We start from the raw sequence: 23045 nt of genomic DNA, 5'->3' as shown, positions 1-23045 counted from the left end.
TTGCTTAAAACTAAAAAATAGAGATGAATCTGTGATGACAGCCAACATATTTATTACTCTTTCTATCTATTATTCAACAAGTGTCGTTCATGAGATTTGAACTCAAAACCTTCTCTAACAAAGTAGAGACGAGACTGAGTAGCTAATTGATGATAGATGCTTTGCATTTGATGAAAGAACACGAAGTAAAAGGACCACGTAAAAGGAACATTGGAGAATTTCAATAGAACATAAAGATATATCTAACAAAAATCAAATAGTCCATATATATGCATCATAATCATTTCCAAGAAGACAATATGATCCCTCCACCAATACAGTTGTGATTACTTCCAGAGCTCCACTGAAATGTTAATTTAGTGGAGCAACAATCTAATGCAGGGCCAAAAAACAATCTGAAACTACAGAAAGAATATAACTGCTCATTCATGGATTTTAGGTTATATTAATGTCGGCTCTCTAGGAGTAGAAGCTAGCGCCTCGCCCTACTTTCCGGCAGTCCAATGAACAATTCAGTCTCAACATCCGAGCTTGTACTACTTTCATTGTAGGGCGTCTTTTCTCTTCGCTCGTCCAATGTTTTCTTGAAACTACCATACTACAAAGAATAAGTGAAACTGTCATTTTTTGTTCAACCATTGACATCAAGTTTTGTCGATGGAAACTACCATTTAAGTCTCTCAAGTGACAACCAAATATATAAAATAACGCTGGCTTGTGGCATTGGAATAATGTTAACATGATATATAAATGCTAGGTTTTCTAAATTTGTAAGTAAAATCGAGTAGGAACAATCACTCAATTTCTTTCAAGAAACATGAGTTTCTTTCCACTTTCCCAGATGTCGTGTCCCTGTGTCCGTATCCGTACAACATAAGAAAATACCAGTGACTGCTAAATTTAAAATATACATTTAATATAAAAGAAGATTATGATAACTTAATAAGGTGGGTTTACCTTCTCAACCAGTCTTGTATTTTCAGCTGTGAGGAGTTTTCCCTGAAATTTATCCAAAAAAATAAAAGCCTTACATAGTTAACTACCATAATCATTACCTCTTGTCGGAATTAACTGTTCTGCACTGTTTGTAGATTTCTTATTTTGCAGCTACACATTTTGTAATATTTAGTCAGCTAGCAGTAGCACAGCAGACATGCAATTCTTTATTTTTGAACTTTATGTTGCAGCAATTTTACCTTTTCTCTCAGTTGCTCAATCTGTTCCTTGAAAACCTGGTTCTGTAGAATTAATTAGAAAAAGAGAAAAAAAGTTTATTAAATATCAAATTAATCAAAGATGAGAAACTGCTAGTGCCAGAATCTACAGGTGCTTAAATAATTTTAGTTTCTCAGATAAACCTTTCGGGCTCGGACGTTGTAGACGCTCTTCTCCAACTGGTGCTCTATTTCTTGTAATTCTGCAAGAGTGCATGATCCTAGACTCTCTCCCAAGAGTTGCCTGAGGCATAATTTGCAAATTCCACGTTTAAAAAAAGAAGCCTTTTGAAAAGGATTAAAAAACTGAATATTTCGACGACAAGTTCAGATAAAAGAAAAGTTTCAGACAAGGGCATGAACCGTTTTGATACTTCAAGAAGCTCTATCTGCTTCAGCATGCTAGTTGCTTCTTGCTTCAGATGCTGCATGTTCTGATTTAAACAAAAACTCATCACAAGACCAAGATATGGATCTAAACAGTACTCCAATAAGTTCGTCCACGCAACTGTGAACACTTTCTGGGATGAACTTAAGTACAAAAACGAGGCACGGTACGTACCTGCATATTTTGTTCACTAGAACTGGATTTGTTGTTGGTTTGATTGTCTTTCGCATGCTTCAGATAACGCTCTATGGTTCCCTGCATGCTGAGTTTATAACCAATGCTAAATATGATAAATCTTCCCTTTATATAAGCATATAATATATTAATATATGCAAATTGAATGCTCCAGCATGCATGTTCCACTTTTAATTCTTCATAAACCTTTTCCTCTTACACAATTCAATTCTACATGTCTTTTAGAGCAAGTCCACTCATGACCCAATAGGCTGGGCAAGAACTTTGGAATTACCACTTCCATCGGTTGATTTTGATCGGAGTCCATATCATTAATATATTAATGATTCAGTTGCATGATTTTTAAAAATAAAAATTAGTTATTGATTTAGGATTTTAATACTCATACCTTTACTAAGCTCCTAATTATTTTTTAATTCAAAACATTTCCAAATTAAAAAAGTTATGGTACTCATTACTTTTTTATAAACATATTTTTCAACCTTTTTATTTTAAACGTACTCGTTCATATAATATTTCAATTTTTTAGTCTTAAATGTACCCATTCTTAAATATACAAAATCCATTCTATTTTTTTCTAATCCAACTTTTAAACTTATATGGGTACATTCTTTTTCTTTGATTTGAGAATGTATCTATGTCAAGTTTAATCAAAGAATTTTACTAATGTTATTGAACCTAGTATATATTATTTTGGTTTTGAAGAATGTACCCATTTTTGGTTATTTTTTATAAGTGTACCCATATTTATATATATGTATAATATATTGGAGAGTATAATTTATCTTTTAATATTTTCGTTCTCACAAATCATGGGTTTTATTTAAAATCTCATTAATATAAACAACTACAAATTATAATTTTTAATTTAAAAATTATAATAACGTACATAGAATTACATTATTACATTATTTTCAGGGATTTCAATGAAAAATTGAAAACCAACAAAATTTCAACCAAAGAACATTGATAAATAGAGACCACATCCAATGTTTCCCTATTTTTATTCTATAAATATCTAACCATCTTCTTCATTTGCCTTATATTTTTAATTAATTATGTTTGTTGTAAAGTTATGTTTTGCTTTGTGTTTGAAATTAAACTATGGGAGTTAAACAATAAGTTTTATTTTCAAAGGATATACTTACAAAGTTCACACTTAAACACACTTACAAGGCATAAAAAAAGTAAAAATAAAATTTGTAAATATCTAACCATCTTCTTCATTTGCCTTATATTTTTAATTAATTATGTTTGTTGTAAAGTTATGCTTTGCTTTGTATTTGAAATTAAACTATTGGAGTTAAACAATGAGTTTTATTTTCAAAGGACAAACTTACAAAGTTCACACTTAAACACTTACAAGGCAAAAAAAAAATTAAAATTAAAATTTGTAAATACTAATCGCCTTTGCACAAGCCCAAACCCAACGGGCGGAATTGCACCAAGTAATCACTTTTCATAGGACAATTTATATGCCCTTTCCCTTGTCTTGCCGTTGCCTCTTAGTAAAGCAATAAAAGAAACCCATGGTTATTTCTCAAAAAAGACCTACATATTGAATATTCTCATTAAAAAAGGTTGGTGAGAACTATATTACTTCTCATGAGCTACACTATAAATAATATGCCTCTATATCGGCTAACATAGAAACCAAGGTTCTAAAAAATGATAGGCGCTAGTCAGGCGGCAGGCAGGAACCTAGCACTTAGGCAGCTAGGTGAGATTATATAAATTTATTATATATCTTGTAAATAAGTGTCTATTTACATCTAAAAATAAACTATACTTGTATGGATAATAAAAGAATGATAAAATGCAAAAATAGAAGTAGAAGACTATACAAAGTACATACATCCAAAAAGTTCAATATTTAAAAAACAATAAGCATATAATCATAATGAGGAGGATTCTTGGATGATAGACTAAATTCTTCTTGTTCATGGTCCTTGCATTGGATTGGACATAGACTAAATTATTTAATCTTGTTGTATCTAGTTTATTTCTTTTCTTTGTATGTATTCCCTCAAAAGTGCTCCAATTCGTTTCACTATTGGTTGAACTTGTAGTAAGTCCATCATTTGCAAATTAGGTACACAATTTCCTTAATATAACACCATGAAACCAAAAAAGTAAAAAGCACACAATCAATAAAAAATAACAAAAAATAAAAATCGCCTAGGAGCCGCCTAGGACTGCCTAGGTGCCACCTAGCCCTCCGCCTAGTTCCATACCGATTTTTCAAAACGATTTTCCCTAAATCGCAGTGGGCCTTCACTGCCTAGCACCTAGGCGGTCGCCTAGGTCGATTTTTAGAACACTGATAGAAACCCTAGTTTCAATAATATCCGAAAATGTTTGCATAAAGTTCATAAGTTAACTAGTTTGACTAATTTTTATTTAGCACTACGGTCTAGTAATATTTATCTCTACTTTATAAATGAAAGGTCTTAAGTTTGAGTTATGTGAATGACAAGTTAGATACCAAATTATTGTGCCTTTGTCCAAATTCCCCATCTTTTAGTGTGAATATATGGTTGTATATTTTTTAAGTTGAAAAATATATTTTGTTCAAACATGCACTAATAGTACATAGGACATCATAATAAAGCTATCCAAAACCTCAAGATGACAATCAGGAAAAGGTTGCGTCTTATAGATAGTAAATAGTACATAGGAGTAAGACATCATATATATCGGTAAAAAGATAAAAACAAACTGTTAACTACTTTGCATCATGTGTCATCCAGATAATGTATACCATTGTGAAAATTGAATCATATGGTATTAGGTTATGCATTATTAGGTTATGTAATGCATTATGCCAAAAGTAGATTGTTTTATTTTTTTCTACGTAGTTTCATATATATTCTTCTTTCTTTTATGGGAAAGGTATTCAAACTTAGGACTTCTTCAATTAAAAAAGAGATGTACTGTTAAAATTTGACAATTTGATGTATATTCGTACAAATCTTGTTTGATTACTAAACACATATTCCTATTTTTTTGTAATTTTTATGGGTTTTTTTTCTTTCTAATATTGTGAAAATGCATTCATCGGTTTAAACAACACCCAAATGAATGAATATAAAATTATATCGAGAGAAAAGTGGAGATATCGCATGAGAGATTATATTCACACATCCGAAATTACGTTAGTGATCTGTAAAATATCATAAAATAATAAAAAAATAAAAAAGTGTGAAGGAAATAATTTAGGAATTGAATATAATCTCTCGTAACACATTTGTCTTGAAAGTACATTTCTTGATGCGAAATACTAATATGTCCATTAAAAGGAAAAGAAACGTGGGACAAAGCCTTATCCACTCCTCTTCTACGAGATTATGTCAATCAGGTTTGGTAAAATCCCCATAAAAAGAAAAAAAATTAAATTTTGTAAAGCAGTGTCCCTTTTTTGTTATTTCTGCCGCACAAGTTCCTCTCAAGCAATAGGACTATAGTTTAAATCCCTTAAATTCTCTTTTGCCAAGAAGATCTCAAGAGCATCTCTAATCATGCGTTTTAGTTATAACAAAATTTTAATTAAAACTATCAAAATATTATTATAAGAACTCTTTAAAAGAGTTGAACTCCAAATATATTTTCTATTGACATAATAATTATGAGTCAATAATCTACATATGTAAAGGGAGAAGGCAAAAATGGTCAAACTTTTATAATACCCAAAAATTGTCTTTCTTTCATTAAAATTTAAAAAAAAATAATAATAAAAATATGTAAAGTGTCACAATTGTAAGATCCCACATCGCCCAGGGGTGAGGATCATGTAAGCCTTATATGTATATTCTTATCTCTACCTAGTACAAGGTCTTTTGGGAGCTCACTAGCTTCAAAGTTCCCATGAACTCCGAAGTTAAGTGAGAAAGGGCTAAAGCAATCCCAGGATGGATGACCCACTGGGAAGTTCTCGTGTGAGTTCCCAGAAACAAAACCGTGAGGGCGTGGTCGGGGCCCAAAGCGGATAATACCATGATACGGTGGAGTCGAGCTCGGGATGTGGTGGGTAAAAGTGGTTGGATACTTAAAAAAAAAATTCAACCGTTTGTATCATGAGACTTGGTGTATCGAGCCATGCTCATGGCACACTGAAAAATTTCTCCATTAAGAGCTCATTTCTCATTCCCTATATGTAATAGCTCATTTCTCATTCCTTATATTTAGGAGCTGCTAGATGGATCCGTATCTTAGGAGGTGAATAGAGAGTATGTTTGAAGTAGATTTTTTTTTTTTTTTTTTTTTTTTTAGAGATCTTCCCTAAATTATATAGTTAGGAACTCATTGAAAAAGCCCATAGAGATGCTCTAAATAATTTAAAAAGTCATAGAAGTTAACCCAAACTTTGTAATTAACCCATGAATTATTAAGTATTAATCTTTAGTAACCCAGATCTTGTGATTAACCCATGAATATTAATTCTTTTGAACCTCCTTTATTTTATTTTACTTTTTTTTTTTTTCACAAAGAGAGTTTCAAACTCCGAATTTCTAGTTTACTCTTGCTCTTCACTCGACTCACCCTCACTCTTGAACTAGCCCTAAATGACTTAATTCTTTTTAATATTTTCCTGCCTTCGATTACCGAAGATGCAAAAGAACAAAACAATTCAAAAGGTCTTATGAACAGTAGGTAGCCAAACTCAGTGGAAGTAGCCAGATCAAATGAGCAACTGCTACAGACCATATATTAAAGTTTACTATAAATAGTAATGCAAGGACTGCTCCCCAAATATAAATAGGGTAAATTATCTTTTGATCTCTGAATTATTACTCTAGTTGAAATTTACTTCCTAAATTATTATTATTATTCTTTTGTCAATTAAGCCTCTTAACTATTTGAAATCAATCAATTAATCTCTTAGTGTCAATTTTGATGAAATTTCATTCACTTTGAGGTCAAATAATGGCACAACTTTACCTACTCATGTGTTAGTATTTTACGACAAAGTAGATGAAATTTAATCAAATATGATGGTGAGTGATTGATCGGAAAATTTCAAATAGTTCACTAGGTTACTTTTACAAAAAGAAAAAAAAAATTCAGATAATTAATTGTAATTGGAATAAATTATTCAGACAAATAAATATGCAACTTGTTTTAAAAAGAATCTGAATGAAAAGTAAAAATGGACTTACTCAATATAACCATATATACAACAGTACGGTACTGTGTGCAAAGAAAGCTCGTACGGGCAATCATATGCATGCCAGATTCATTTTAATAGTGGATCTAGTATTACATTCAAATTCTCTGGCAAATTAAACGAACATTTTTTATGCATTTTTTTCATGTAAATAGAAAATAAAAACTATGTGGGGTTTTATAAAAATTAAATTAAATAAAATAAAAAATACCTGGAACTTGCAAATTCGTAGAGTTTTCCTCTGGGAGAGAAGATGATGAGGGAAACCTCAGCATCGCAAAGAACTGAGAGCTCAAAGGCCTTCTTTAGCAGACCACTTCTCCTCTTTGAGAATGTCACCTGACGACTCGTCGTGTTCTCGATGCGCCTCATCTGAGTTTTTCCTCTCACCATTTTTGATGATTTAATTTTTAATTAATTTCCTTCCACCCTTTTGACACAAGAAAATGAAAGCTCTGAGATCAGTTCATTATTATTATTTTTTTTTTTTTTTTGGTCTCTGCAGAAATCATCAGACAAAAACTTGAAAAAATCCCAAATTTGTACAAAAGAGATATATACGTCTATGAAAATAACGAAAAGAAGAAGAAGATAATTAAATCTTACCAAATAAGCAAAATTAACCCAAAAAGCTTATTTCTTTTTGTGAGTTGGAATGAGGGTATAGATCAGGTGGAAGGCAGTAGATCCTGTTCAGTTCAAAACGGTTGGCAAGCAATCAATATATATACATATAGATATAATTTGTGTAAGCAAACGAGGAGTGCAAAAATTAAAATGAAGAGTAAACAAAATCAAACAAAGAAAAAGTGGATGAGAGAGAGAGAGAGAGAGAGAGAGAGAGTCTAAGGGAATAAGTAAGTCTTACGAAATTATCACCAAATAGCCAAAAGTGGAAAGTGAGAGCTCTTTTCTCTCAAGTTTTTGAGCAAGGACTTGGACTAAACCCCAAAAAAGCACATATATTAGCGCATATATATATATATATATATAGAGAGAGAGAGAGAGAGAGAGAGAGAGAGAGAGAGAGAGAGAGAGGAGGAGGAGAAGGTCGAGGAGGTGGGTGTATTGTGAATGATTGATTCAAAGAAAAAGAGAAGATCCTCTTCAGAGCAGTGGGAGAGGGTACTCAGCGAATTTACCAAATATGCAAACTAACCCAGAAGAAGCTAGGGACAAATATGGGAAGAACAAGATGCCAAAGAAAGAAAAAAAAAGAGAGGAGAGAGGGAGAGTGATGGGGGGAGACTAAAAAACCCAGAAAGGAAGGAAATTATAGAGAAACAGGGAGGGTGGAGATTGATGATTGACCCTTAACCTGGGGTAAGCAGAGGCAACCAACACACCTACCTTTTTTTCTCTTTTTTTTTTCTTGCCTTGTTTTTTAGAAAAATTAATGAAAAAGATTTGAAAATTTTGAGTTTTAATGATAATGATAAAATAATAGGTAAAATAAATAGTACTATGATTGATTTTTTAGTATAAAAATGTGATTTTTCGTTAAAATGAACAGTATCACGAGTTTTTAGTTAAAACTCCTTGTTTTTTTCTATCCTTCTCTTCTTAAAACCCCACCTTGAAAAAGAAACGAAAAATATACTATAGTAATATAAAAATCAAAGGTTGTATGCAAAAATGCCTCGTCCTTTGCTTGTTTTGGTAAACCTACAAAACACACAAGAAAAAGAAATTCTGGACACAAAAGGCAAGTACTATGAGAAAGCAAGGAACTTAAAACTACCTGTTTGATGAAAGTTCTCAAAAGAAAAACCAAAGAGAGAGATGTATATGAGAGTGTACTGAGTTTCTGGGTTGGTACGCTTTTTATATTAATGTTATCATTGTTTATTATGTATTGTTCCTGCAGTGGGAGGAGAGGAATAATTTGACCTTAAGATGTAATGGATTATAGCAGATACTAATCATCGAAGAAAATTAAGATTTCGTCGTAAAATCAATTAACAATATAAAAAATATGTTAATTATTTATAAACAAATGCAAGATCATTTTTCTCGTCAATATAGATTTATTCTGAACATTATTCATCACCTGCACATTATATTTTTATATTAATTTTATCATTGTTTGTTACTAATGCATTGATTTTTATTTTGTTTCTTGTGATGGACGTTAAACTACAAAATGGCACCCATAACAGAAAGCAAAGAAAAAGGGCAAAAAAAAAAAAAAAAACAAAAAAAAAAGCATAAAATATGGGAGGGACAGAGTTAAAACCGGCGAAGATGGTACAATGGTAGCAATACATCAACATCGTCCGTACGACTACGCAGACCTCCAGCCAATCAGAAGTCGAAAACGCAACAAGCCTATATCATTAATTTGCGTATCAAAAATAGGGGTGTAGTCCCCACGGGCCCCCACCTTGTCTGGCACATCACATTTTGTCCTTTTCCCCAGTTTTGTTTACTTTACTTTTTTAATGCCAAAATATATATATATAGTAGATGTTTCTTTATATAATTAAATAATTAAAAGTTTGTGATTAAATTATAGAAGGGATAATGCTAAATAATTAAATATGTAAACAAAATTTTGTAAATTAAACGATATAGAAGTTGATGATTTGATTATTACTTACATGTTGATTAACGTGCTCATTCTTATTAGTGACACATTATTTAATTTGTAAATTTTATCTAAAATTTAGTCAACCTAACATTACCCTTATAAAAATGGGTAATGTTACGGAGACTAAATTTGTAGACAAATTTTTATAAATTAAATTATATGGAAGTTAATTATTATGTTATTACTTAAGTATTAATAATCGTGTTCATTTCTATTAGTGACAAATTATTTAGTTTACAAATTTTTCCTATAAATTTAATAGGTTTATGTAAAAAGGCAAGCATGACAACTTGGGGAGCAACGAGCGAGAGTAGGGCTTGTGTTTGTCAAAGCCTCAAAAGGATCATCTCCTTTTTGTGTGGTCGAATCGAGGGGATAATGTAATGTGATCGTGGCAATAGATAATTCTTTTTTCTCACTCCTTATGTCTTATTATATTGTACTAATTTATCTTTTAATATTTAAGTTAGCAAATACCAATACCACAAGTAAAGATAAAAGAGCATGATAGGTTGGCTTAGGCTGTCTCAAACAAGGGGTGGAAAAAAAATCACATTTTTGGGTCCAAATCATCTCTAAGGCCGTCTTCAACTGGGGTGGGAAAAAAACTCACATTTTGGGTCCAAATCATCTCTAAGGCCCAAAACAAAAAAAAAAAAAAAAAAAAAACTCAAATTTTGAGTCCATATCATCTTCAAAACTTAACCAACTCTAACGGTTGGATTAAAACTCAAAATTTAGTTTTAAACTCGTCCAAAACTTCTCCAATCATTAGGCTAAAAGAAAGTCTTGGGTTAAAACTTCTTTTTTGCCAAATTTAACCCAAAAATTGAGCCAAGGTCAGTGGGTGGAACCTAGCGCTAGGATCCAATTGCTGACATTGTCGGTCACTTGCAGAAAGGCCAATGACTATTTTGTTGTCAAACAGCCCATGTGGCTGACGCACAGTTCCGACCGATGTGCTGTGAGGGTTTCGATTGTAGGTGGTGGGGAACTAGAGATTGAGTTGTCAAGGCAGCGTGGACTAAGGTGCTGCAAGGATGGAGGTCATTGTGTGAAGTTGTTTGGAAAGGAAGATTGTGTTACAAATTTAGATTTGAACTTTTCTATTATTTGTTTGTTGGGAGAGTGCTACAATGACGGCTGGGTTCAGAGAAGGAGGTGGGCGGCAGGAAGATGGAAGAGAGAAAATTAAACCATTTTTATTTTATGTATTTTCTTTTTCCTTTCTCTATGTTTGTATTTTTTTATAATTTTTTTAGCCCACATGGCATCCACGTCAACAAAAATATGGAGTCCACAAAGACCACATTATCATAGTAATAGAAAATCTCATGGTATTAGTACCAAAGGACTAATGCTCCACGTTTTGTCAAGTTGAAGGACTAAATCTAATAGAATTTTAGTTTAGAGACCAAAGCTACAATTCAATCAAAGTTAAGAGACCATTTCTCTAATTTACTCTAAAAATATACCAAATGTTTTGTTGCAAGGACAGAGCCATATTCAATGCCTAGAATAAACGTATAGAAATCCACCAAATATAGTTTGGGTTGGCTATACAATTAATAACGAGGAATTTCAGGCCCTCAATTTAGAATCAAAGATCACCAAGTTCTGATTCGATCAAGAAACATCGGGTTCTAATCTAATTATTTGTCATCTAGAATGTGTAATTTCTTTCCTAGTCATGAAACAAAATATTATCTCATTAATATTGGGAAAAAAAATTACTAAAAGCAGAGTGTTAATATTGACCAAGTTCAACGTTAATATACTCATTTGGATTATAGATGCAATGAGCGACATGTTCTCCATTGCTTAATTTGAACTTTTTCTTTTAAGTACATCGATATTTTTACATTAAAAGAAGATAAAGTTCGACAAAACCATACAATAGAAGCTTAATTTGGTATCGCTTAAATTTGAACTTTAAATTCATAATAATTGAGCGTTGTAAGCCTCCCACTCATCGTTGGATGAGAATTAAGGATCAACAGACTAATGCCCGAAGAGTATTAAGAAACTTCAAAGTCTTGGTCTCTTGTATGATGCAATAGAATGAAACGTATTAATAAATCTAATATCCAATATAAAAAAAAACAGTATGCACACGAAACATCTTACATATGATATTAAACAGGTGTAACATGTGGGCTTCGATAAGTACTAAAAGTCAAGTGAATAGACTAATAAAATGCGGTGTATGATCATAAATATATACAAATGAGGGATAAATATCAGGAAAATGAATGAAAAAGATTTGAAAACTTTAGGTTTTAATGATAAGGATAAAATAAAGGATAAAGTGAATAGTACTAGGATTGACTTTTTAGTGTAAAAATATGGTTTTTTGTTAAAGTGAACAGTACCATAGACTTTTCATTAAAACTCCTATAAATATTTGCGCAAAAGATGCAAACCGAGAAAAAGAAAATGGTAATCACATCAAGTGGTTCGGTATTAAAGGGCGCGGATTGCGGCTTTCCAATAAACAAAAAATGTGAGAGGTCCCAGGTTCGATGCTCCGAGTTAGTGAGTCTACTTGACTGTGGCTACTAGCAAAGTGAAATTCCTTATAATCTCTTCGGACCTGGAAATGGCGGATAACCGTCGTTTGCCATCAATTGTCCTATTTTTTCTCAAAACAGAAAAAGGAATTTGTGAAGGGTCCAAATCAATTCAATCAATCTAGACAAGGTCGAACAGAGTTAGTGTCATTTTGCAATTGAAAACTCAATCTATTTAATAAGATCTCTTTAAATGAAAACTTGCATGTGTTGCAGAGAAACAAAATAATGAAACCTGGGTTGCTAGAACTCGGGCTATTTGTGTAAGTCTCTTAGGATAATATTCTTCCTTGTTTAGCGGTTCTGCTTGAACTTTGGGTTCCTTTGTAACAAAAAAAAATGGAATAAAAAAAAATGGAAACCGAATAAAAATGTGCTGGTTTAACAAAAAGATACACGGAAAATCAAGAGCAAATTTTGTGTTATTTATATTGTTTAATAGATATATGCAAGTAAATCAGTTTCTTACCACAGTTCAAAGCAGATATAGAACCTCAACTGGTATAAGCAATCGACCGGAAAGAAGCATATACTAGAAGACGACAATGGTGAAGTCGGATGGTGGGTACATAAGCAAACTCTACCGCGTAATGACTCGCTCAGATCAATTGTAAAATTCAAAAGAAACGGAGAAAATCTTAGCAATAGTTTATCAACTTTAATCCAATTTTAGTAATGGTCTTTCAACTAAAAATTCATGATCATTAGTCACTTAACTCATCAAAACGTGCAACTATTGTCCTTTTCATTAACTGTATCATAATTTCATCAAAATAATTTATGTTGGAATGACTATTGCTACAATTGGGTTAAAGTTGAGGACTATTGCTCTAATCGGGTTAAAAGTTGAGGGATCATTTCTTTAGTTGGGTTAAAGTTTAGGGACCATTATTACAATTTTTCTCATTTGGTTTTCCATATTTGCACCTCGATTCAGCCTCATGTGCGTCGCACTTAACTCATTTTAACAGAAGTTCTAACAAAGTTGAAGAAAATGATCATAGTTACATATATTGAAGAGTTAAGGGACCATTGATCAAAATTTTTAATTGTAGGACCATTACTCCAATTAGATTAAAGTTGAGAGTAAGGGTGGGCAATGGGTGAGTCGGTTCAAGTTGGGCCCAAACCAGATGGCCGACCTAACACGCTCGAGTAGCGATTCTTAGAATCTATTTCCAGCCGCTCAAACATGTAATCCAATCCACCCAACCCATTATTTTGTGGGTTGGGTTGGACAGGTTTTTCAATTTGTGCTTCGTACTATTTTTTTAATAACAATTTTATTATTCTTCGTAGACAATCATTAAAAGGACTCAACCTAGTAACCAGAACTCTTGAATCCAAATTTCCTCAACAAAAAATGAACTTGAAACTTGAAATCTCAAATACTTAAATATCATATTTAAAATCCACGTTCCAAACTTCAACCGTAACAAGAATTCAACTTAACAATTCCATACTGATAAAATTCAAAAGTTAAACATGAACTAACTTATCAAGCCCAAAATTATAATAAAATTCAAAACTTTAGATAGTAGTAGTGTCCATGCGCTTTGATCAACAAATGTTGATGACCCTCCGCAACATGAGATGACATCTACTAATTTATTCCCAAAGTCAAGGTCCAAAGCATTCAAGAGGAGTTGCAAGCCTGCAATGGATTCAAAACATTCATTAAATCAGTAAACCATTGCTGATAACACAAAAGCATTAGAATTTAAATAGAAGATTAGATTTGATTAGTTCATAGAAATTGCAAAGTACCTTAACTCAACCATGTATTAATCAACGATATCCATTTCAGATGTGGAAGCAACTGAAAGCTCTACAAAACATATACAAATGAAAAGAAAACAAGTCAGAAAGTATTTACTTGAAAAATGAAAACCAAATACACTTCAAATAGTTTATTACCTGAAATGATCTGCTCATGGAGTTCCATCTCATCAATGGATGATGATTCAACTTCTGAAGAGATACAAGATGACCTTAACCAGTTTTGTGTGCAAATCAATGCCTCTACCATCTTAGGAGTCAAGGAACTTATCCATTACCATCTTTCTCCCCAAAGCTAAGGATATTTTGTTTTTTGTCCTCAACCCTATGAGGATACCTTTTACCTGATTAGACAAATGGTTCCACAAACTAGAGGTCCCACACTTCTTCGTATCACAAGCATAACTCTTCTTACAGTAGTTGCAAGTAGCTCTAGGGTCAATGGGATTAAAAGATTCACCACACTTTTTTCTTCTTAACACTATCCACAAGTGAAGGAGGTGGCACTTACGAAGCATTAGCGTTGGTCCAAATTTGAGAACTTACTTTTTTAGTAGCTTCAACAAACATATCTCTCGCAGCCATTGTATTCCAAAACGCTCACTCAATCTAACAAAAGAAAATACAATATGAATGTCAAATAAATAAAAGAAAACAAATGAAAAAAAACAAAGGAAAAAAAACATTCTAACATGCATATAATTTGAATGTGTAGTATTGATTCAATACATTAGTATTAGTCTATTAGATATCAAAATATTCTGGAAATTACCAAAAGCGATATATAATACATGAATTTACACTTAGAAACATTCTGTAAATTTCACAATTGAAATTTCATTCAATAGTAATCAGTATATTGTTAATTTAAATTTATCAAAGCATCATTATAATTAGATAAAATCAACAAAAAGAAGAAAAACAAAGCCTTCTTTCCGTTTTGAAATATGCATGATAAGAACACGAAGAGAAGCAGCCAATACTGCTTCCTATATGAAAAAGATTTCAAAAGCACAAATTGGGAGGACATAAAGAGCTTGAGTTGCCTTTTTCTTTTTGTTGACTAAGAAAATTTACAATCTTAACCACTTAAATAGATAGCGACACAGAAAGGCACAGTCTAATATTCCAATTAATTTATTATCAATACTCAAATTAAAACTCACCAAAAGTTAAGCAGCAGCTCTCACCACAAGTTCCCAAAGCTTATCCACCCGGGAATACAAAGCCCCAGAAAAGTGCACCAAAAAGAGACAATCGTGTTAGAATTTGACCGAACAACTAAAATCATCACCTAAAAGCAACTGAGATATTAGGGTTTTGGGATGCAGCGGCGTAGAGAACAACAATGAAATCATAAGGTTTTTATAGACTGAGAGGAGAGATCGATCTCAAAGAGGCCATAGAGAATAATCAGGGGTAAAATTGATTCTCTCGTGATTTCCAATTTCTTGATTTTTTAAATTGTCTGAGGGTTTGACGGAAGTAGGAGTGACATTGGGTTTGAGGGTTTGGCGAAAGGAGGATATTCCGGAATTGAGAGAAGAAATCGCATAAATTAGCTACCATATATCTATATTCGAGTGGCCATATTTTTACATCAAAAAATCAATCCTGGTACTTTTCTTTTCTTTTCATATGTTCCATCCAACAGACATGAAGTTATAAAGCGAGTACTAAGATAAAAACGATGATTACATAAACTTACAGAAGAAAAAGCAATTACATCAAAACTCTGGTATGACATGACCAGTTTTAGGGAGCAAGGCAAAAATATTAAGGCCCCCCCACCCCTCCTCCCTCCATCCACTGTACTTCAGCAAAACCCGAAGCTCGGCCTCTCTCCGCTCCCTTATCCACCCAAAATAATACCAGACTATCAGAGGTTACAAATGCTGCATAAAATCTCCACAAACCCTAAAGAGAAACCCATCCACTACACAATCTCCTCAACCAACCTATTACCATCTTCTGAAATGTCTTTGTTATGCAAACAAGGCGAGAAAAGCGCAATCAGTAGTGGGTTTTTTCTTAGGCACGTCAAAAAATCTTCCTTGCTGATTCTTCCATCGTTATCAGAATCAAATAGATTGAACAGTTCACGGACCTGCAAGCAATTTATTACACATTAGTCATCTTGCAATTGGTAATATCTTTGCTATGCTTTCATGCTCCATTATGTGCAGGCAACGTTGAAAAATCCTAGCCTAAAAGGGTATGCCATCACCTCATCCTCGTTCAAATCCGGGATTGCAGGTCTGATGGACTCTCCAAACTGATTCAGAAACAGAAGCAATTAAGAAACAAGGAATCACGAGTCAATTCATCATAAAAATGATATGTGGGGACTTGAAAAGAGCAAAAGCAGGAAGATCAGTGCAAGCAGCATACCTTTTGTTCTGAAACATGGTCACTCTCCCCAGAAACGCATTCTGAAAAGGCGAATTCACAGGCTCTACGGAACAATGGCTGCTTCACGATATGCGCTGATCCAAATAAGAACTGAAAGCGACAGAGTAATACAATTATGTGCTACATGGTATCATGACATTAGCATGTACAAAAGATAAACCAAAACCAACTCAGATGCACAAACAATTTCATCTATGCCCAATTCCCATATTTGCATGAGCAAAAAGTTATTCCAGTTGTGAAACTAAATTATTTGGTATCTAACCAAATATGAAATATGCAAAGCTATTATGATAGTTGAATCTGCCTGTCAACATGCATTGATCCATCTAATGCAACTTCGTGGATTTCTAGACAGAGAGGTTGGGAGTGTTCGATTACCTGCTTAAACGTTATTACTCCACTTTTCTCCACATCCATAAATGCACATATCTGTGATCCAAAATATTTCCATGAGAATGACATGGAAAATTGAAAGTTAAATACATTCAAGAAACCAATTGACATGCTGTAATGCTCAATCATATGTAATATAGTATACTTTACACATTCAGAAACAGAACACAATCATGATAGTTAATATAAGGAAAAGACAACGGTCAAAAAAGTAAAAAGACCAGAATGGTTATCATGCATTCTCCGCATATTTAAAACTGTGTACCCTGCCCATAATTAAGACCTTGTGTAACCCTGCAAAAGGATACGCGTTCCCATGTCCTTAAAGATGTAGACGCCATGCAAACACACATAACCACTAAGCTAGTTGTAATGTACGCTACTGAAGTCCACAAGAGGACAAACACTTGGAGCAAACAATCATCCGGATTCCGGGATATAGACAAAAAAAAGTAACTTCACCAGGTCCAGGTGACCAACAGAATGGTATCAAAAGCCATGCAACCGTCTCCGAATTGGGGTGCTTTGAAGCATCAATTCATGTTACGTTTACCAACTCACTATTCTAACTCCCATACATGTACACACACGATTCTGATGTGAATCTCTTATGTACCAAAGTTCATATCAGAAAAGCAAGTACATATCTTATAAACTGTCTAAACTCTAAATCTTAGCATTGAGTTCACAAAAGCTGCAAACCAAGAGACGACAGAAATTGTTTGGCAAAAGATAATGGTAACTGACCTGTTCGGAAAAGCTACAAGTCTTGAGTCTTAGCACCCTTAAGAAATCATGGTAGTGAACATGACCTCTGCAAGCAGGATACAACAATAAGAATCCTACAGGTCTTGCATTGCCATAAGTTTTGCATATATTCAAAGCACTAGTACGTTAAGCATTTCAAATGCCACTGTATTTAACTAAATTATTAGCTAGAATCTAATCACTAAATGATGTTAAATAAATTGTCCAAGGCGTTAAGCATTGCTAAGTGAACTATAGAAGTTGCAAAGATAAGACAAGCTTCAGGAACGACATTGTACAAACATGAAAATGAAAATAAAAAAAAATTGTCAAAATGCATACAATTTAGAAGCAGGATGAACACAAATAGTATACACATAATAGTTAGTGTTAGTATGACTGACAAAGAGTCGAAGACAATAAGAGAAAGCCTGCACCCTTTTGGTTTTCTGGGTTGGCAGGACTGATATTTGCCATTAAAACATGACATTCTAAGAGCATTTAATGTATCATCTTGAACAAGCAATCTTAACACAACTAATTACATTTATCTAGTAACAAGAATTTCCACCATAAATGTTGAGAACTTAAGAGCATATGGCACGAGGGAAGATATTTACAAGAAACAAGGTGGAGGCATCAGAATTATATATGAATCATAATTCAGACGACAGATACTAAATTTAAATAACCAACTGCGGCATTGACAATAATAATAATGGTTGACAAACATCACTTGCCAAAAATAAGACTTGGTGATAACTTCAATGTAATGATAGTTTCAAGAATACCTTGGGTCTGGATTCATAGAAAGAAACTTATCCAGAAAGTCCACAGCTTCCATGCTGCTTATATGGAGTAACTGAAAAACAAGACATAAATTCAAATACATTGTTAACCAAAGCAAAGGGTGCAATAAGTTATAAAGGATATAAAACTTTGACACTCTTGTAATGGCAGCAGATAGAAATACCATATACCATGCAAAAAGTAGACGCATTAGACTGTATTCAAGAAGCTATAGCCACTCTGGTAGACGTTAGCACTATAACTTGTCAATGCATTGAATCAATGAAATAAGTAGGATAATATTGGCATTTTCGTCCTTGTCTACTCTGGTATACTCATGAAATTATTCTGTTTTCAAGCGCGAGCCGCATCATTATGTTACAGTATGTAAATAAAGGACAAGCGCCTTGAGAATACAGGCACACAAGCAACACGGTCATGACCAAGGAATAAAATAGTCATCTTAAACCATTTCAACAGCCTTGCCCTTGTTTACTGAATGCTTTTATTGGGCATATTCGATCAGATCTATAAGTACTAATGGCTGATTTTGCAAATCATCCACAACTTTAGAATAGAGTATTCAGAGGAAATAAATGAGGCGCAAGAAAAATATTAAACTAATTTCCAAATGTAACTTTTTCTAAGAAGAAGATAGAAGTTATTTCAACCATATAAGCTGAATGTCACTCCTATGGACAAATAAAAAATTAGTTATAGTATCTAAAACTATATATGTTAATCTACACACCAGGATGCACAACTATAAATTCTCTTGCAGTTCATAATATTATATATACACACACACACACATATACATACATACATACATACATATATATATATATATATATATAGAGAGAGAGAGAGAGAGAGAGAGAGAGAGAGAGAGAGAGCAATTATATGCAATGACTTACTGATTTTACACTTGCCATTTCAACCATATACACCGAAGGTCGCTCCTGTGAACATATAGAAACATTTAGTGCAATATAAATAGGTTGTGAATAGCTCTTAAAATTTTTTAAACAAAATCTAAGACATAGAAGCTCTTGTAATGCTAAATTGTTGGGCTTTGGCTAGGGTAAACGAATGTGGTCGGCTGGTCTCAGGTTGATAGGTTGGTTTCAAACAAAAACAAATTCTAAAGAAGTATTAACCAAGATGCTTACCGGTTTCAATTTTGACTGAGATGCTTTCGTGAGAAGCATTAAGTCTCCATAAGAATGAGATGTCTGTACAACGTTGAGTGCAGTTGCAATAGCATGACTAGTCTGCATATATTCATACGTGTCAACTTCTATTAACAATCTACAAAACAAAGGCAGAACAGAAAATGTGCAGTGCAAAACTACACTCATGGCTCAAGAAAAACAGACAGCAAATCAATTTAACAAAAATTCTCACCCTCTCCGAAAAACAGATAGCACTTTCTTTCTTGTTCTCAAGGGGTGAAACAACAGGAAGGTACTCTACCTGCTCAATTCAATTTATCTAAATCAATGCCCATGCAATACAAAAATCTTATAACACCACACAGTGCATCGACCAAAATCAAATAGGAGAAAGAGATTACCTCCATGAAATTGTGAAACTGTGTGAACATTCTAAACATGAGCCTTGCCAAAGAAATGTGCCCCCTGAACAGCATTCCACATGAAACATTATTAGATACCACTAAAGACATGAAACATTATTAGATACCACTGAAGACAGCACCAAATGAAAGTTTCAAATTGGAAAAGTGTCCTACCAGGATTGGTCAAAGTGTACATGGGGATATCGTACAACTACTGGTTGGATAGCGAAACCAGGGATGAATGCACCAAGTTCAAATGAAATGAGATATCTCCCGTTGGTTGTGGTTCCCTCGGGAAATAAAAGAACTCGAGGAAATCTACCACACGAAGCTTTTCTCTGTATTCAGATCCTTGAAAGCACATTTCTGTATCAAATAGCTTATAAAATTGAAAAAAACACTTAACTTTTTATCTCCTAAAGTAGTATGGGTTCACACAGTTACATCCAACATGCAACTAATTAAATGAAGATAAATACCTAAAAGGGATGTAAAGTGTATTCCAGCTGCAGTTGGACTAAAAGGGCATGTAAATATTACAATCTATGAAAAATTGAGTAATTGGCATGGTAATTGGATAATAGTTGGCTCTAGGAAAAGTAAATGGGATTTTTATTGGCGAATTCATAACCTTAGACTTTCTTGTGCCATGTGTTTATTTTAATTAATTGTATTTTCTTTTTCTCATCAATTATAGTCTTGATCAATTACTCAATTTTTCAACTCAATCTATCCTTTGTTTGTTTAATTAAGTTCAGAGTGATTAATCGGTTAAATTGGTGTTAAAGCAATCTCTGTGGGATCGACCTCATATTTGCATATATTACTACAATTGATTTGTGGGCTTGCAAGTTTAATTTGGTTTAAATTAATCTATTATTTATATTAACATGGTGATTCGGGCTAAAATCTCACAAGAATACAGTGTCCAAGTCAAGAGACCACATCACAAGAAATACAATTATAGTTTTAAGGAAGCAACAATTTACAGTTGAAAGAGAGATGTTTCAAGGTAAGGGCACCCAAATAATTAAAAAGATAAACTTAATAATTATAAGAAGGAAAGCAGAAGCATATATGCGCTTACTTTTATAACAAACGACTGGCAGTGACAATGGTCGCCAACCTATGATTCTAAACGGGTTTATAACTTACTAATCAAATAAGGATAACCAAGAACTAACAGAAACTTTCTACCTTGATTTCACTAACAGCTTGCTTCCTTGATGATGCTGAAAACCTATTAACATATATCACCTGATAACGTAAAACGATAAGACAAACTAAGAAAACCGAATATAAATTCCATCAACTAAAGAGACTGAAACAAGTTTGTTAGCAAATGAAGTGCACAATTACTGTGAAATTACCTGCATTGCTCTGATGATCGTCCCTACAAAAGGTATGGAATCATGGGATTCGGATGCCACAATTGTAGGGAATAATTCATAGAAATAGAAGATAGGTTCAATAAAAGATACATGGTTTGAAACGACTATTGGAGCAATGTCTCTAGGAGCTGGTTTTCCTTTCCGTCTTATCCAGTGGTAGCTGCAACAAGAGGTGCAAAAGGGAAAAATCAAAATTTTAAAACTCCGAGGAAACAGAGATTAAAATGAAAATCAACAATAACATGAAAGAGATAAACTGCCAAACGATTACTTATTACACCCGATACCATTTCGCTCCAGTTTGTATTTTCAATTTTCCAAAACAATCTAATAGTTTACTCCAACACTTCTTATCCTTCCTTTCAATTGAATCTAATAAAACCATTCTCTTCACTTTGATTGCAGCAATTAAATATCCAAAACTCAAAGTTCATTACTTGCTCAAGTTTTCACTTTTCAGCATCCAAACAGAAACAGGTCCCAAGAAACATTTCACAATCCTAAGCTTCCATCTGACCATTTCCATTCAAACTAACTACCTCACCTCAATTAAAATAAAAATTCCAAATTCCAGTTTCGAGTCCATTCCTCCACTTTCCCAGCAACCAAACACAGCTTAACCAACCCAGAACAGAATAACAAACAAAAACAAAAACAAAAACCCAACAAAAATTCAGATCAAACTTACCCAAAAGCGAAGAGAATGCATCGAGTACAGACCCTAGTGATCCACATAATCCTGCACCTCCACCTCGGCATAGGGTTCTTCTTATCCCTCCACCCCTGAAGAGCCAATTTCGTCGCCAAAAACCCAATCACCAACGACACCCCAAACAGCACCAGCCGAGCCAGGGCGACGGGCAGGCAAATTCCGATCTTTAACGACTCGTAAACACCCGTAATCTCCAGGGTGTGGTTCCGAAACGGGTCGGCGGTGGTGGAAACGGGCACGGTGAACCCATCGGACCCGAGAAACGCAAAAGGGTTGCGAGAGTGGTGGTGGTGGGCGCTGGTGCTCTGATGAGTGTGGGTGCCGTTGTGGTGGCTATCGGTATCGGTCTCGGTCTCGTCTTGGACGGTGAGGATCAAGTGGGGGTGATCGGAAGGTGGAGGAGAGAGGAGGGGGGAGGTGATACCGTGGTCTGCCATTACTCTCTATGTTTTCTTGGGGGGAGCACAGTAGCAGTACGGCAGATGAAGCTACACGCTAAGCTTCTGTGTATGTGAGAGAGAGAGAGTGAGATCTGGTGGGTTGGAGTTGTTTGTAAGTTTTATTTATTTGTTTATTTAATAAAATAAGCTCATAAAATATGTGGGATAACTTTAAACCTTCAAAATAATTTTAAACCGTCTAAATTAAAAAGAAGAGATAAGATGAGAGAGGACAAAATCAATTTTTTAATACTCCTATGTTACTTGTTTTCAAAATTATCAATTTATTTGACACATAATAAATATTTTTTAAATTAAATAATTTTTTGTAGAGATTATTTTTAGTTAATAGTAGAGAGAACGGAGGGTTTCTATTATAATATTTGTATGGTAAATATACATTGATCATAAGTAAGTGAACAAGTAGATTAAACATATGTGCATGCATTTTTTTTATTTCGACAAAAAGAAAAAGCAAATGAAAAACTGTTTGAAACTCGTTTTTCATATCCAACTACAAAATGATATTTATTTTTCATTGTTTATACTATTTCAATTTATTTTCAAATTAAACACGACAAGGTTTAATAAATTGGATTAGTCTGGAATAATTTGATTAAATGAGTTGATTTGAAAAAATGAGATGATAATGTGAGCTAATGTGATTTGTTACATCATA

At 33.5% G+C, this 23045-nt stretch overlaps 2 protein-coding genes and 1 long non-coding RNA gene across 6 annotated transcripts; all 3 read right to left on the bottom strand.

The window, feature by feature from the left end:
* Nucleotides 1-143: 143 nt before the first annotated feature.
* LOC137746463 (MADS-box protein SOC1-like) lies at nt 144-8202 on the bottom strand. Of its 4 annotated transcripts, none has more exons than XM_068486479.1 (9): nt 7830-8202; nt 7568-7650; nt 7173-7391; nt 1777-1864; nt 1566-1648; nt 1359-1458; nt 1197-1238; nt 958-999; nt 144-598 (listed from the first exon to the last, which is right to left on the bottom strand). In XM_068486479.1, exons 3-9 carry the CDS (start codon nt 7352-7354, stop codon nt 473-475), a joined length of 663 nt encoding a protein of 220 aa, XP_068342580.1. In that variant the 5' UTR covers nt 7355-7391; nt 7568-7650; nt 7830-8202; the 3' UTR covers nt 144-472. The 4 variants fall into 4 exon arrangements, with proteins under 4 accessions (XP_068342580.1, XP_068342581.1, XP_068342582.1 ...); XM_068486480.1 differs by having other exon boundaries at nt 145-598; nt 1566-1639; XM_068486481.1 differs by having other exon boundaries at nt 149-598; nt 1578-1648.
* Nucleotides 8203-13414: 5212 nt separating this feature from the next.
* LOC137746713 (uncharacterized) lies at nt 13415-14352 on the bottom strand. Its single transcript, XR_011069900.1, has 3 exons — nt 14039-14352; nt 13889-13949; nt 13415-13775 (listed from the first exon to the last, which is right to left on the bottom strand). It is a non-coding gene; the product is annotated as an uncharacterized lncRNA (long non-coding RNA).
* Nucleotides 14353-15346: 994 nt separating this feature from the next.
* Nucleotides 15347-22446, bottom strand: LOC137747554 (lysophospholipid acyltransferase LPEAT2-like). The gene is made up of 14 exons (XM_068487684.1): nt 21903-22446; nt 21194-21374; nt 21021-21080; nt 19998-20161; nt 19821-19884; nt 19652-19720; nt 19417-19518; nt 19162-19206; nt 18247-18317; nt 17456-17522; nt 16694-16744; nt 16292-16402; nt 16128-16175; nt 15347-16007 (listed from the first exon to the last, which is right to left on the bottom strand). The coding sequence occupies exons 1-14, from the start codon at nt 22361-22363 to the stop codon at nt 15837-15839; spliced, it is 1665 nt and encodes a 554-aa protein (XP_068343785.1). The 5' UTR covers nt 22364-22446; the 3' UTR covers nt 15347-15836.
* Between the last annotated feature and the right edge of the window lie 599 nt (nt 22447-23045).

Source organism: Pyrus communis, chromosome 10 (assembly GCF_963583255.1).
Source record: "Pyrus communis chromosome 10, drPyrComm1.1, whole genome shotgun sequence".
NCBI lineage: Eukaryota > Viridiplantae > Streptophyta > Magnoliopsida > Rosales > Rosaceae > Pyrus > Pyrus communis.
The sequence above is the reverse complement of the archived record's forward strand: the minus strand, read 5'-3'. Positions and strand labels throughout refer to the sequence as shown.